Source organism: Schistocerca gregaria, chromosome 3, assembly GCF_023897955.1.
Source record: "Schistocerca gregaria isolate iqSchGreg1 chromosome 3, iqSchGreg1.2, whole genome shotgun sequence".
Taxonomy (NCBI): Eukaryota; Metazoa; Arthropoda; class Insecta; order Orthoptera; family Acrididae; genus Schistocerca; species Schistocerca gregaria.
The window spans coordinates 318,391,725-318,408,249 of record NC_064922.1 but is presented as its reverse complement, the minus strand read 5'-3'; the positions used below and the strand labels follow the sequence as shown (position 1 = coordinate 318,408,249).

The 16,525-nt window shown below is 37.8% G+C and overlaps 1 protein-coding gene across 2 annotated transcripts in view; it reads right to left on the bottom strand.

The window, feature by feature from the left end:
- Positions 1–16,525, bottom strand: part of LOC126354252 (VPS35 endosomal protein-sorting factor-like) — a 110,639-nt gene that overhangs the window by 19,712 nt on the left and 74,402 nt on the right. For both annotated transcript variants that reach the window (XM_050003770.1, XM_050003769.1), the window contains 3 exons: positions 15,083–15,249; positions 6,304–6,466; positions 6,009–6,201 (listed from right to left, as the gene is read on the bottom strand). In XM_050003770.1, the coding sequence (XP_049859727.1) occupies positions 6,009–6,201; positions 6,304–6,466; positions 15,083–15,249 (523 nt within the window). The remainder of the gene's footprint in view (positions 1–6,008; positions 6,202–6,303; positions 6,467–15,082; positions 15,250–16,525) is intronic.

Here is a 16,525-nt window from a genome sequence, read left to right as displayed (position 1 = left end):
ACGAATGAAGGCGAAACAAAACTTATTGACAAATGTGTGGACCTAAAATGTTTGTCACAGTGTGAATATGAGAATGTTTGTAAAGTAGGATCGGGGATTAATCTGGATGAAAAGTGCGTAGAAATGGCAGTGTGTGCTGATTTTTGTCTGGTCACAGGGGAATGTAGCAAGTGTGGAAGTCCAAAAATTGTACAACAAAGTAGCAGTGATTTGTGTAATGTAGCAGAGGAGGATAAAGTTGTGTACAATTCATGTACAGTTAATTTGTTGACGGAGGACAGTAAGGTTTCTGATGTGAATTTATATAGTGATTTAAATGGTGTATCAGCAGATCCAGTTGTTGAGATGAATATTTATGGTGATGATGGCTTAGGCATCGATGTATTATATCAGGAATATAAAGTGTTTAACAGTGAATTGATGTGTAATTTTGTTGAAGCTGCAAGTGTCAATATTTTGGAGGGGAAAAACAGTAAAGTTGCGCATGCTGTGGGTAGTGAATCATTGAAATGTGTGGATAAATTAACTGAAAATTCAGAGAGGCCTGAAGTAAATAGTGTGGATGGGGATAGTTTGTGTAATGAAGTTCAAACGAATTGGTATATGAAGGAGTAGTGTGATTTTAGTGTGATCGGTTGGCGATGGTACAGTAGAATGGTACGGTCGTTACTTCCGCATATGTGGAAACGCGAGAGGTTTAGAAAAGGGAAGGAATGAATTTGGGGTGAAGGAAATATTTAATGAATTATTTTGGGATGAACATGAGATAGAAGGATGGATAGAACAGGATGTGTGTATACTAGAATTGGAAGAGAATGGACGAGACAGAAAATGGTTTATTAAGGGAGAAATATTTAGAATGAAAGGAAATGGTAAATGTAAGCCAATTATTTAAATTAAAGTTGGCAAAGAAATGGTAGATACACTTCTAGATTCAGGTAGTAATGTGTCAGCGATATCAGAATATTTTATGAACATGATCAAAAATAGGAAACTAGTAATATTCTCAGTCAAATATTTACTGTGTTTTAGAAAGCACAGAGACATTAGGCTACTGGCCTACTACTCATGGACCATATCCATGTGCCTTGTGTTAATGTTTCGTGAGTTTGCTGTTTCCTCTTCATTTATTGCTGTCACGTCAAATGAAAACAAAACAGATTTCTGTGGCCATGAGCTATCAAGTGAAGTAAAATACATTCACCTAATTTTGGTAGATTAAAATATGTTATTAGTTTCAGATTTTATTATATTTCCACTTTTCTGACAGTGAAGTATTAATCATCCTGCAGAACAATGAAGTTATTTTTGTCGGTTTCATAAAGATATTTGGCTTTTATAAATTTTTTCCATTGATGCAGTCAATTTATTTGAAAGAAAGTGTTCAATTCCACACTACTGGCTAGTTTCAACTGTTTGCTGCATTTCAAAAGTGCATGTTTTCACCTTCTAGCATGTATGGCATTATGCTATATTAAAAAACCAAACATGAGAAAACAGTAATGCTACTCCAAGAAAATTTACATCCAAATTTGAACATACGAATCAGGGGACTGATGACCTAAGATGTTACGTCCCATAGTGCTCAGAGCCATTTTGAACATACAAATCCGCACTTTAAGCCAAATTATGCATTTTAGTATGGTTCACAAAATTCCGATGCTTCTGGAGTATCCTCTGATGTCTTGTTTCTTTTATGAGATAATGTGAGATCTTTTAATGTTTTACACGTACGAACATATGGACTTCCTGCCTCATTGTAACTGCACAACTGCTGAAACAAACCTATTTCTAAAAGGTCGCAGGAAAATGTTGTGAATGGTTGTTTTTAAAGCATTACTTTTAAAGTAAATTTCCTTTAACAAAAGATGAACTATGTGTGAGAACGTACAATGAATTTCTTAAATCACAGAGCATTTGATTGTGATTTAAAAATCAACTCTTTGAGGACGAACATTTTAAGTTCAGAAGATTAGACATTTATTGGAAATTTGTGGTAAGGTCTTATGGAACCAAACTGCTGAGGTCATCGGTCTCTAAGATTACGCATTACTTAATCCAACTTAAACTAACTTACGCTAAGGACAATACACACACACCCACACCTAAGGGAGGACTCGAACCTATAAATGAGGAGCCGCGCAGACCATGACAAGGCGCCTAAGACCGTGCAGCTACCCCGCACGGCCAGACATTTATTTCGTTATAGTCAAATTTTACTCGCACGTTTGTGTGATGTATCTTAAAATGTAACGCACGCAAAAAAGATCAACATTATATGTGAAAACTTAGCTTCTCTAGTAGCTTATTAATCTTCAAGACCAATATTATATGTGAAAGCTTTGTTTTCTTTAAACGATTAACTTTCCCTATTTGTGTCCAAGTGCTACTTAACAGTGCTATTGCTATTGACTGACTACATCACGAAAATATGCAGTGTACATGTTACTGCACATCAAAGATATTTCCAAAACGTGTTTTATTATTTTTATTAAGTTTCGTTTTTTAAGGGCTGGGAAATTCTACGCCGGTATGTAAAACCATAACCATTCAAAGGATTTATAAGTTTTACAGTCCTGAAGAAATGTATACTGTCACTCAACACAGAAAAAGTATATTTTCATCTGGGAGAAAGTGTATTTTTAACCGGGAAATACGGGAAAAATGTAGGATTTTTTTTTCTTGTTCACGTATACACCCTGAATGGGTGGCATACTGACAGTTGTTGATGGCCCGGCACTGAAATCTGCAGCAATTTGTGGAAGGGTTGCACTTCTGTCACGTTGAATGATTCTCTTTAGTTGTCATTGATCCCATTCTTGCAGGATATTTTCTGGCCACAGCGATGTTAGAGGTTTGATGTTTTTTCAGGATTCCTAATATTCACACTACACTCGTGAAACGGTTGTAGAGCAAAATCCTCACTCCATCGCTACCTCGGAGATGCTGTGGCCCATCGTTCATGCAGTGACTATAATACCATGTTCAAGCTCACTTGTATCTTGATAACTTGTCATTGTAGCAGCAGTAACCAATCTAACAATTGTTGTCATTAGGCATTGCCGACTCCAGTGCTGTATTCTGCCTGTTTACATACCTCTGTATTTGAATATGCAGGCCTATACCAGTTTCTTTGGCACTTCAGTGTATAATGCTCACCAGGTACTTGATTTTTACCGTTTTCTTTAGTACTTAACCTCTAATACTTATATCTGTTGCTACTCTCATCTTATTCCTCATTATCACCATCACTTCACATACTTTATGAGATGTGATCAAAAAGTAATAGGAATTTTTGTTTTTCTTAAAGAATCTTTATTTATTCATCAACATTAACTATGTTCCTTTCAAAGTAATCCCCTTCAGATGTAATACTCTTGTACCAGAGCTTTTTCCAATCTAGAAAGCACTCCTGGAATAACTTTTTGTTATGGTGTTCAGCTTCTTCATCTATTCTGTTTTTACCTCATCACTGGTGGTTCTCTTCAGACTAGGTAATAGAAAGAAGTTGGAGGGGGCCACGCCTGGCAAAACGGTGGCTGAGGCAACATAACAGTTTTGTTTTTGCCAAAAAATCACAAATGAGCATTGAGATGTGAGTGAGAGCATTATCGTGGTGCAATTTCCACTTGCGGTTTTGCCACAATTCTGGTCATTTTCATTACTGCTTCACTCAAATGATGCATAACTTCCAGGTAGCATTCATTATTGACCATATGACCATAAGGCAGCTACTCACAATGCAAAATCCAATTATAATGGAAGAAAACAGTGAGAAGAACCATCACATGTGATCAAACTTGTCAAAATTTTTTCAGTCTTAGTTCTTCAGGCAGTTTCTATTGGGACGATTGGGTCTTAGTTTTGAGGTCATGCCTGTATACTCATGTTTCATCACTTGTTATAACCTTCTTTGGTAGTTCTGGCTTGTTATCAACTTCATTTAACAGTTCCTGAGTAACGTCTAAGCAACGTCATTTTTGGCTGAAATTCAACAATTTCAGAACAAACTTTGCTGCCACACATATCAGGAAAAAAAGGGGGGGGGGATTTTCTGATATCATCAGCAACCTCTCTGATTGTGATTCGGTGATTTTCCAGAATCATTTCCTTTACTTCTGCCACACTGTTGCCGTCCAGGATGTCAGGGTTCTCTTTGAAATGCTTATGCCACTTGCAAACTTTTGTCTTATAGTAGATTTTACAAAAGCCACAGTCAACATTTTAAATGTGGTGCTGCACTTTATTCTATTTTTCAAGCAAAATTTAATGCAAATTCTTCTATCTTTTTTTTTTTTTTTTTTTTTTTTTTTTTTTTTTTTTTTTTTTTTTTTAAAAGTCAAAAGTAAATAAAAGTTCGACGAGCACTTGAAAACGTGCATAACCTTTTCAACTGTAAACAACAAACTAAATATTCAAAACAGCTGAAAATTCAAACATACACCAGGAACAAGTGTACCAGCAAGATAAAAATTAACAGTCAGAAGTATAAAACCTACAAAGTTAAACAAATTCCCATTATTGTTTGATCACACTTCATATCTACAAGCAGTACTGGGCTTCTAGTCATGGCAGTAAAGGGTTATAAATACAAAATAAAATTGTATTAATGCAGCAGTAGATTTAATAATAAAGAAGAAAGTAGGAATGTCGGTAAGCTATTATGAGCAGCAGAGTGAATGCATTACTGTAGTCACAAAGCAAACACCCACCACAATTGTATATGTTTATATGCCCACTATCACTGCTGAAGATGGAAAGATTAAAACAGTATGTGATTAGATTAAAAAGTAGTAAGGTAGTTAAGGGAGATGAAAGTTAATTGTGGAGAGGGACTGGGACTCAGTGGTAGGAAAAGGAAGAGAAGAGAAAATAGTATGGACTGAGGGAAAGGAATGAAAGGGGACACCATGTGGTATAGGTTGTTGAGAGTTCCAATGAGGGCATTAGGGAATGAGTGACTGAAACAGAGGAAAGGAATACTATGGAGATAAATGGGTAGCTTTGAGAGAGAAAATATGGAGATAAAACAGGAACAGAGAGACAAAGCTCCATAGAAATCATTGGATAACACATGATACAATCAATTTAATTGATGAAAGGAAAAAAAAATATAAAAATGTAGCAAATGAAGCTCGTAAATGGAAATACAAAATGGATCACATCTTATATTGCTATTCAGTTTCCTACATTTTTATTCAAGTTAACCTATGTTTTTTGCTTTCAATCTTATTTTTAACTGTCTTTACTTTTGACACAGTGTCTTGCATCCCACTATATTCTCCGGTTACGACATAGTATAATGCTATTCATATAATACATTTATGACCAAATTCTAATTTTTACTGGTGCTGGAAATTGTTTTGTTATACTTTATCTTTAAATATACACTTTCTGCTCTTGTTCTTGTATGTACTGACTATGTGCCTTCATGCCACTGCTGAAACCATACATGTCCAATTCTTGTTTTAGAAATTCATTGATACATTTTTTGATTAAATTTTTTCATTTTTAGCTCTGAAGATGATTGCAAAGCTGAAACTGGTCATGATTGTTAATTAACTTATATGCGGCCTAGATGCACCATTTTTTAAATTCAACATGATGGGAATATCAAGCATAAACTGAAGGCAGTGTGGCCTCAGTTGCCTGAGGCTACAGTCATGTGTGTGTTAGCTGTGTTTGCATGTGTGTGTGTGTGTGTGTGTGTGTGTGTGTGTGTGTGTGTGTGTGTGTGTGTCATCTGTTTCTGATGAAGACCTTGCTGGTCGAAAGCTTTATTTATGACAGTCTTTTTGTTGTGCCTATCTGCAACTCAGCATCTCCGCTATTCGGTGAGTGGCAACTTTCCCTTTCATATTATTGTCACATTCATATATAATAAGATTTACTGATTAAATGCATAAATATTCCAAAATCCAGATTTACTCATATGTTGAAGCAGACATGCAGGTCTCCACATGTGTGTAAATAAATTACATTATTCATATGAAGAATTAAAAACAAACCTTGACCTAAGCACTGATTAAGAAGTGCAACTTGACCGGAGAGTAGATAAAGTTCCAACCTCGAAAAAACTGAAGTTATTGATGGTATAGTGATATAGCAGTATGCAGCACATGCCCTTACAAATGCTGCCGTTTTTCTTGTATGGTGACCTTTTACAATTCGCCGTGTTTCCACTGATAGTCTGTTTACACACTAGAAGAAAAATTGAGGTAATTACAAAATGTTAATTTCTAAATACTTTTTTACAGCTAATGTGAAAACCTTAAAACTATTTACATGAACACCATAAATTACCTGAACAAGTTGTGCGTGAACCGAATCCAGATTAGTAAAAGCTGACCTGGCCTCAACATAAAAACTTAACTGCTGCTCAAAATCTCTTCCATAATCAACTTTCTTAACAAATCTTGATATTAAGTTTCCTATTTGCCTTTTCTCATCTTCCACTGTAAGTGCACTATTAAAAATGAAAAAGGAATACAAAATTAACTAGTGTTCATCAAATTCAGATAACAAGCACAGAAATGTGGAAAAAATTTTAATGCTGCAAATATAGAAATATACAGCTTCTGAGCCACCAAACCTCAAGAGATGAAAGAAAAATGTCAATTGAATTTGGCAAAGTTGAACTACTGGAAGAAAATTGAGTACAAAGCAAAAAAAGTAGACCATGTGCAGTGCATTAATTGTAATATGCAGACTCCAGGCTAAATGACCAATCTGAGAAATTATAAGTGTCAGAAATAACTTATCTGACATGCTTATAAAAGTAATGCACACTTATATGTTTAGGGCAGTTCTGACAGAATGTAAAGATGTAAGTATTTGGGAGTAAAGGGAACCACTCACATAACAGCAGAGGTGTTGAGTCACCGAGAGGCACACACAAAAGAGAATGCCATGAGTTGTGTCAGGTGGGATGGATACAGGGAGAAAGAGGCAGGAAGCAGGGAGAGGGTTTGGGGATGGGTAACTAGCAGCTCAGAGGGAGACAGCAGGTGTCCAAGATAGGAAAGTGAGAGGGAGGGGTGACAGGTGTCAATGGGATGGGAATATGACACATGTGTACTGGAGACGGTGAGGTCCAGTGGACGATAAAGATGACAGGACAGAGAAAGGTGAAACTTTGGGAAGAGGCTGCAGGGACATGGGGCTAGCAGAGGTTAGGCCACGAGGATCACAAAACTGAAGAAACCGTTGCAAGGATAACTTCCAAACTGTGTACAAGGTGTATATGCAGACAAGGTGGGGAGAATCCTGGTTTCTTCCTGGATTTCTCACTTGAAAATATACTTTTTTCCTGGATGAGAATACACTATATCTGTGGTGAAAGTACATTTTTTCTGAGTTAAGTAACAATCTGATTTCCCTTGGAGCTATAAAACTTAATCCTTTGAATGGTGAAGATTCTTATACACTGGCATAGAACTTCCTGGCACTTTAGGAAACAAAACACAGAAAAAACAAAAATTTTTGGATAGATCTTTTATACAAGGCAACATTTACACTTCATGTTTTCACGTTTTGAATGTATAAACAGTAACAGGAATTCCACCAAATACAGCACGGTAGCTTTCAAAGCACTGAAATTGAGACTGTGACCCGCTTTTGTCCGCCCATCATAGCTAATGTCACGTGATCATACCAGGAAATGAGAGCAGATATTTAGAGCATAGATCAGAAGACATAATCAGCTGTAATCAAGAACAGCATTGTTAAGTAGCACGAAAACACAAATAAGAAAAGTTAATGGTTTAAATTAATACACATACAGTGTAGCTACAAGAAAAACTAAGTTTCACGTATAATATTGGTCATCCAAAATTTTTTGCTGTTCTCTCTGTCCCCCTTAGAGTGTGATTAGGCAGGGTTCTAAGAAAACAGCATAAATGGCAGCAGATGAATACAAGCATGATTATAAATTTCACTGCTGTGCATTGAACATTTCATGAGTTACCTGGCTGAATACATGTTCTGTTGAGCACTTTGACTTTTCTACAGAAAAACTAATTACATGTGCAGTCACTCAATAACTCGCTTCACACTTTATTTTTAAGGATAATTTATAGTTTTTGCTATTGTTATTGCATAATTTGTAATCTAAGAAAGAACTAAAATAAATATGAAAAACTAACCTTGAAACTTGTTCTTTTATAGTGTGTGTTACACTTTAAGATATATCAAACTCAAATAATATTAAATAACGGCATAAATGGCTGGCATTCTGGGCCCAAAATTTTTCTAAGTGGCTGGCCCTCAGTATTAAGTTTTGAATGAGAGTCTAAAGCTCCATTATTTAAGAAATTTATTGCACTTTTTCATATAAAACATAATTAATCTTGCATTAAAAGGAAACTTACTTTGAAAGTAACACTTCTCAAACTGCCATACACAACATTTTCCAGCGATCTATTACAAACATAAACAGTTGTAACATCATGCTCATTCAAATGAGTCCCTTGAGAAAGATGCATTGAAAGCATTTTGTTCTTACAAAGTATTGCATAGTCTTTGACACATTTTGCTGTCAGCAGACACTTGTGTGTGCACTGTGTTTTGTTGTTGTAAATGGCACATTTTCTTTGCAACTAAAATTTTATTTTGGTGTTATTCTCTCATTTATATTTTACTGCTGCAGTATTATTCTGTAGTATTTTTAGAGTTATTTGTTCTTGCCAGTCAAAATTACAGAAATTTAACTGAAAACTAAAACAATGAAAAACTCCTGGAAGTCTAAAAAATTACCTTTTTTTGAATTTATCTCGGTTGGAACACTTCCTGGGTTTTTCCTGAATTTCACAGTTGTCCCAGAAAGTTGGCACATTGGGTTGAAGAACACCTGGTGAAGTGGATGGGAGAGAAGGTGTTGAGGTCATGGATGGATGAAGATAGCGTGTCTTGGCCCTGAGTCCATATCATGAAGATATCATCAAACAACCAGAACCAAACAAGGGGTTTAGGGCTTATGAGCGCAGGAAGCTTTCCTCTAGAAGGCCCATTAATAGGTTGGTGTAGGAGGGTGTCAGGTGGGTGTCCACAGCTGTGTCGCTGATTCATTTGCATACCTTTCCTGTCACGGAGAAGTAGTCATGTGTGAGAATGTAGCTGATAAGGTGTATCAGGAATGAGGTGGTGGGTTTGGAACTGGAACTACACTGGCAGAGGTGGTGTTTGATAGTGGCAATGCCAATAGCATGAGGGATGTCGATGTATAGTTGGGATCTGGTAAAGGGATGCTGATGGCCACGAGTCAGTGATGGTAATAATTAGTATATTTGATGTGAGAGGGTAGGCTTCAGGTAACTGCTCCAGGTGTTGGTAGGTAAGAGCAGAAATTCTTTCAGTGAGAGCACACAATAACCAGCTACAAGAGGTGTCCAGGAATGTTAGATTTGTGGATTTTGGGAAGCAAGTAGAAGGTCGGTGTATGGTGAGTTAGTGGGATGAGGAAGGAGATGGACTCAATGGATGGGTCTAAGGATTTCGGTAAAGACTGAAGGTTATGTTGGACTTATGGGTTGACAACACCACGGGCAGAGCTTATACCTGGAGGAGTCAGACAGTTGGCAGAAGGAGTCAGACAGTTGGCAGAAGCCTTCTGTTAGGTAGCCACAGCAAATTCATCATGACAGAGAAGGTGCCCAGGGGATTGTGGTGTGGGAGGGAGGAGGGCCATTCTTGGATGATGGTATGAACTGGGAGAGGTAAGGTGCAATGTTGGTATCAGGTTGGCTTTTGTTGGAGGGATTGGTAGCACGGAAGTGTTTCCACTATAGGTCATTCATAAGTCCAACATAGTTAAATTTGGGTGTGGGGCTGAAGGTGAGGCCTTTTGGTAGGATTAAAATTTCTGTATCATTGAGGTTTCTGGTGAAAAGGTCAGTGTTCTAGATTTGTTTGAGTGCTGAATTTTGGTTAGCGTAGGGGAGTGTTGGAGGATGTGGCAAATAGAAAAGGTCAGATAGGCAGGTTGTGGGTGCCATGAGTGGTAGATGATGGGGTTCACTGTGGGAAGTATAAGTGTTGATGCTTAGCGCTGCTCCAAAGCTAAAGTAAGGTGTCAACAAGTTTGATAATTTATTGAGGTTGTGTCTGGTATGCTCTTCCAGAAGTAACCGTTTCAATTTTGAGAGACTGTGTATGTACTGGGGATTGCATAACAACAATATCTTGCAGATGGAGTGGTTGTGATTCTGAGATGCAAGTGCCAAGGAAATGTGTCACTGCAGTACCAGAAAAACGAGGAAGAGGGTCTGGCAGAACCTAAAACTATGGATGTCATAAAAGGAGGGTGAGATCAGAGAAGGGAATTTCTGTGGTTAGACCGTTGGGGGGGGGGGGGGGGGGGGGGGGGGGTCCATAGCTTAGGCAGCATTTAAGGAACAGGATGTAGGCCTGGGTTTTAGCTGCGAATAGGGATACTTTTCTAACATGATGCAGACAGATGTAGCAGAGGTCCTTATTGGATGGGATGTTGCTAGTAAAGTTTGAAGTGACATGGGAAATGGACCATCAAAAGCATTATGTCATTGTAAAGGAAACTATGAATATCAAAGCATGGACTTGGGGAGTGAAAAAGATGGAAGAAATTGTGCTGACGACAGTAGAATAGGTCAGTGATGTGAGGATTTTCAATCATCTGAAAGTTACTAAAAGAAATGTAAAAAAATTAAAGATATAAAATAGTGGCTGGAACAATGTGTGAGTAGGGATGTGTCAGCTTGGAGGTGAATTGTATTGGTTTCTTGCTAGGATAGTGTTTTAACTGTGATCTGACAGACAGCTGGAGCCTCCCTTCTCTTGTTGTATCAGCTCAGACTGTAACAACTGCACCATATCCTTTGCCATGATTTTTATTATCTATCATCATGCCCAGAAATGAGGGACATCCTACCCAAGGTCATTCCAAGACCTAATTCAATGTCTCCTAAAGTGGTATTCCACTGCCCACCCAACCTGCATAACATCTTGGCCCATCTCAAAGTCACCTTCACTCTCAACCCCTGTACACAGGGGTCCTACCCCTGTGGACAACACAGCTGCATGACCTGCCTGATCCACTCACCCAGCACATCCTATTCCACTTGTCAAAAGCTTATCCTATCCCATTAGAGGTAGAGCACCTATAGGCAGGTGTGTCATATACCACCTGTTCTGCAATCAGTGCACAGTATCTCGTGTGGACATCACCAACAACCAGCTGTACACCAGAATGAGTGGCCATTTCCAAACTTTGGCCAGGAACAAAGTCAATGCAATGTGCTTGAGTTCAATGGCTGCTTCACAATCCTCTCTATACAAGCTTTTTTGAACTACACAGAAGGAAGTTATCTTTGTAACACTTCTTTCACACCCACAATCTCCAGAGCATCAAAATACACTAACCTACTGTCCTGACAGCCTCTATCCAACAGATTCCCCTCCCTCTGTCCTATCAGCCCCTCCCAATCCGTGCCTTCATGTCATCTTCATTGTGCACCTCACTCACTGGCTTCGGTATCCATGTGTCACATGCTCAGCCTATGCATCAGCCACTCTTTTCTGCTGCATTCCTATCTTGCACACCTGCTGCCACCCTCCCCCCCCCCCCCCCTCTCCAAGCTACTAGTTACACATCCAAAACCCCTCCTCTTGCTTCTTGTCTCTTTCTCCTCCTACCCACCCTATCTAACACAACCCTCAACCCCCAGTCCACCTGCTGAATTAAGCTCCGTTATTGTATGTCCAACAAGCACAATGTAACCGCATAGGTGTGTGTGTGTGTGAAATGTCAGTAACAGAAACTGTTACTAAACATTATCATCATAATATAAGCATAAGGCACTCTGTAAGAAATGCAGTAGTGCAAAGGTCAGTACATTCATCAGTGAGACCAATGTAAATTCATCACTGAATACTCAGTAGTACCAAAAGGGATTTCATAGTACACACTGGTACAGCACCACAAGTAGACACAAATCTGATTTAGCAGCTCATGGTTCCATTTTTGTTGTGACTTAATATGAAGTAAACTGCCAACTCCTGCATATTAAAACTGCATCACTACAATAAAATAGATGTTGTGCAGACATCTCTAACAGATATACAATATATATCAATAAAATAAATTAAAATAATGATGAAATTAAAACAGAAATTATAATAAATTACACCTATACATAATATAAAAATGTGTGTGTGTGTGTGTGTGTGTGTGTGTGTGTGTGTGTGTGTGTGTGTGTGTGTGTATGTGACACATAAACCTTACTGTCACGCAACAATTGCTGTGGGGGTAAGAACCATCTGCCTATCAGAGGGAATGAAAAATAAGTGTAGCCTGTGACACATGAATTCCTAGATTTTACCCATCCAATATTTGTGAATGAGAGCACTTAGCAACTTGCAACACACTTTACACATAATTTCAAACTTTTATGAATCTTTTTATTGCTGACAATCTCTACAGAATGATGAAAGGAGAAATGTTCATCACTTACTACTTTTCCATTGTTCTTACAGTAAAAGTACTGCATGAAGCAAACGTTATAATTTATTACTTCTTCACTGCAAACTATATTCTCAAAACATTTCACATAGTATGCACATATATCACTAAATGTAAACACAAAATTATATCATTGTGTGATGTATAGTTCAAGAGGTACGATATCATAAACAATGAGATGCTTGAAAAACTGTATCATCATGCGTGACATTTAAATTTATTACTTCTTTGGTACTAACTCTATTCACAATAAATTTCAAGGACAGACTCTACATGTGCTGTTGTATGTACCTACAAAATTATATTATTGTATGACACATCATTCAGGAGATATGACATCATAATCAGTGAGATGTGTGAGGAACTGTCACAACATGGATGACACTTCGTTGCTACTGACTCCATTTGCAACACATTTTGCAGACAGTATCCACATACACTGCTGCCTACAAAATTATATTATTGTACAATGCATAGTTCAAGAGATATGGCATCATAAACTTTAAGAGCATGGCCAGATGCTGCTTGGTACAGATGTGGAGCACAGTTATAAATATATACCTGGGCAATGCCGGATTTAGCTACTGGGAAATTGATAAAATAAGTTAAAGTATAGATTTACTGGCTGAACAAAATTGCTCTTTTGATGCGACATAGCACACATTTTGTTAAAGAAATGGTTACTGTAACTTCTATGTCTCACTACAAACACACACAAATTACTTTTTATGTGAACAAAAGGGAGTCCCACTATGTGATGCTTGGAGTAAAGCTCAGACTGGTCGGAACATATTCCAAACAGTACAAGTCAGGGGATAGTGATGCTTGACTTTGACCACAAAGTTGCAAGCCAATAAATTCCAGAAATGATGCAAAGTCCATTTTTATTCAGACTGAAATCCAAGTAACATGCTACAACAATGGCATGTAGAGCAATGTTTCGCATACAGTATGCAAATAGGTTTCCTGGCCATGGTGTGCATTTATTTTAATTAACCAAAAGACCGGAAGGTTTGCCCATCTACGTCACACCTCCTGGCAGCCTCTGCTGCTATGCGGCTCAATGTCCACACTTCACCCACTATGGAGTCAGTTATTCAATTCTACATCCATTTCTCTACTGGCCTGAGCAATATCCTCATTGCTAATTAAAAGGAAAATGTTCTACATGCAGTTATGTAAAAATAGCAGATACTGTGTCACTGAGGCTGAAAATATGTCTAGTGCTAACATGTTATCTCTTTTACTGATGACAGCTTATTTTGTTGAACTACTATGCATTTGTTTGTTCTCCCTGTCAAGGAGATAACAAGTTAATGGTATTCAGAAGACTGGAAAATAAGGCACATAGTGTTTTGTACATGTCTTACTTCCGACAACATATGTCACTGTTACTTTACATGAAACATAATATTATCATTTTAGACTGCATCTGAAGATAAAAATGGTATTCTTGATGTTAATATGATTTTGTATCGATCAAGAATTCATCTTAGCAAACAAAGTCAGTCTTCAGTATTGCACAGAGTTCAACATTAGACACAATTATTTAATCTTAAATGGCCCACCTGAAGAATGTATTTTGCAAGATGACAGCCTTGCCTTAACCATTTTCCATAAGAACAGTAATCTTATGTATCTATTTAAATAGCAGAATGTTGTACAAAATTACAGACTGGAATGCAAAACTTACTTTACTTCGCCATGTTTCAAACAACTCAGGCCTTTCACAGAAGTTAAGTGTAACTTACTCCAAATCCTTACTAAGACAATTACAATATACTCATTACATCTACTGTTAATTTGTATGAGGCTGCTGGCTAGCCACAAAGCCTATAAAAATTCACAATTTTTAAGAAATACATGAAAAAGGGTTACTTATAAGAAAGAAATGGTATTTAAGACATGATATTTATGGTTATTACATCTACATCTATTACATCTACTGTTAATTTGTACGAGACTGCTGGCTGGCCTCGGCACCTATAAAAATTGACAATTTTTGAGAAATTCATGAAAAAGAGAGGTTACTTATAAGCAAGAAATGGTATTTAAGACATGATATTTATGGTTACAAATGAAATTGCATGATGAGGTGATTCTCACAGTATGGGGCGTGCTTGGTTCACTCTTAAATAGTTGCTTTAAAAATCAGCTGTCTTATCAAACAGCTTAAGACACACAACAGTTACCTGGAAAGAAGAAGCAAATTTTGAAATATAAAAGATGAGTATAACTGCTAGTATCTACCAGGCAACGTGAGATCACTGAACATTTCAGGAACTAAACAATTCCTGACATCATTCAGGTACATCATGAACACCTCATGCAGATAAATTTGCACTATCCCCTCCACGTACATACAAATCATAGCTGCTGGTAAACAACATGAAAAATGTCAATTCTGTATAGGTGCATAACTTAATAAATAATCCAGAAAAGGCATTCCTCACATTTAGCTATTGTCAATCTTGCAATTATTTATTGTTAAAGGTTTTAGAAGAAATAAATTGAACACTCATATCGTAATCTACTGAATGGATATATAAAATAAAAACTGAAAAGTGATGATTGACATAGGACACTTACTTCACAGAGTCATGCATAACACGGCAAACAAACATCAAAGCATTTGTTATAACTGGATCGTTGGTAGACTCTTGATGATTTGTAGCAAATGAATCCATTATACTTTTGCATACAGCCACTTTCACACTCTCTTTTTGGAACATATCAAGCAATGGCAGGAACTTGTCCTAAATTGTTTATAAAGGTAAAACAGTGGCATGAAGGTCAGTGATCATAAAAGAGAAATGATGTAAATTATCTATGCATAAAAACAGTTCAAGTAATAGACACTTAAATAATTCTCTCTATAAACTAACAATAAACACTGAATTAAAGTTAACCTGTTTATGAAAATCATTTCAGCCATATTTTAAAAATTCCAATGTTACACAGCTATTGTGACCGGAATCTGACAAGATCGTGAATGACTAAAAGAACTTGCAGAGGATGGCCGACTGGCAATGAGTTGTCGCCAATGCATCAACAAGTGTGGATGGAAGACAACAATGAAAAGCAGACAAGTGGAGATGGCACAAGAAAAAACAAGTCCAGTGAGTAATTCAAACAAAGTTAGCACAACATAATGAAGTAGAAAAACAAGGAGAATGGTGCATTGTGGCTACTGGTATGAGCGGAAGGTGAATACACCACTGCAGGCAGAGCTGCAGTGCAGCCACTGCAGGCAGAGCTGCAGTGCAGCTAGCTTTATAGCATGAATGTTAGGACTAATTGGCTGGCAAGGTGGGCATGGAACTGCAGCACAGTGATGCCAGCACTGCACTGCCACAATACTAGTGCTCACAGATGAAGCACTGCTGTCTAGCAGATGAAGCTGAGTTCCACACCTTCCAGCAGACTTTCACCTGGCTGGAATGCCACAGCCCTCTTCCCTGAATGGGTGTGTGTGGCTGGAAGCATCCTGGATGATGCTTGATAAGGTGAACTGGTGGTGTGTTTGGTGTCCTGACACTTAAGATGGCTGGTAGGGGAAATCTGGAGTGCCCAATAGCATGCTAGGGTGTGGCAATGTGGCTGATGTTGGCTTATGTTGCAAACACTGTGTGGAGATCTCCACCTCCAAGCGCACATCCATGGAACCACCACTGGTGTTCTGGAGTGCAGCAGAGGGTCTGCGGCACAGCAAGGTCAGCATTGTGAAGCAAGGATACTAGTGCTCACAGGTGTAGCAGTGCCATGTAGTGCACTTCCATGCCCTCCATTGGGCTTTTAATATCAAAAGCTGGGATTCCAGAACAGGCAAAGCATATTAATACATTACACTGATAAGGACAGGAATGTAATTATGATGGCACAAAAAAATTGGGAAATGGAGAGGGTTTTTAGGAAGGTAGGAGAGGGACTACAGACAACCAAATATCCCAACTATGAAGTTTTTAAAAAATTAATATCTACAATCTCTCCCATTAAAATGGCGTGCAACAAGGGCAAAGGAGCACCTGGTAT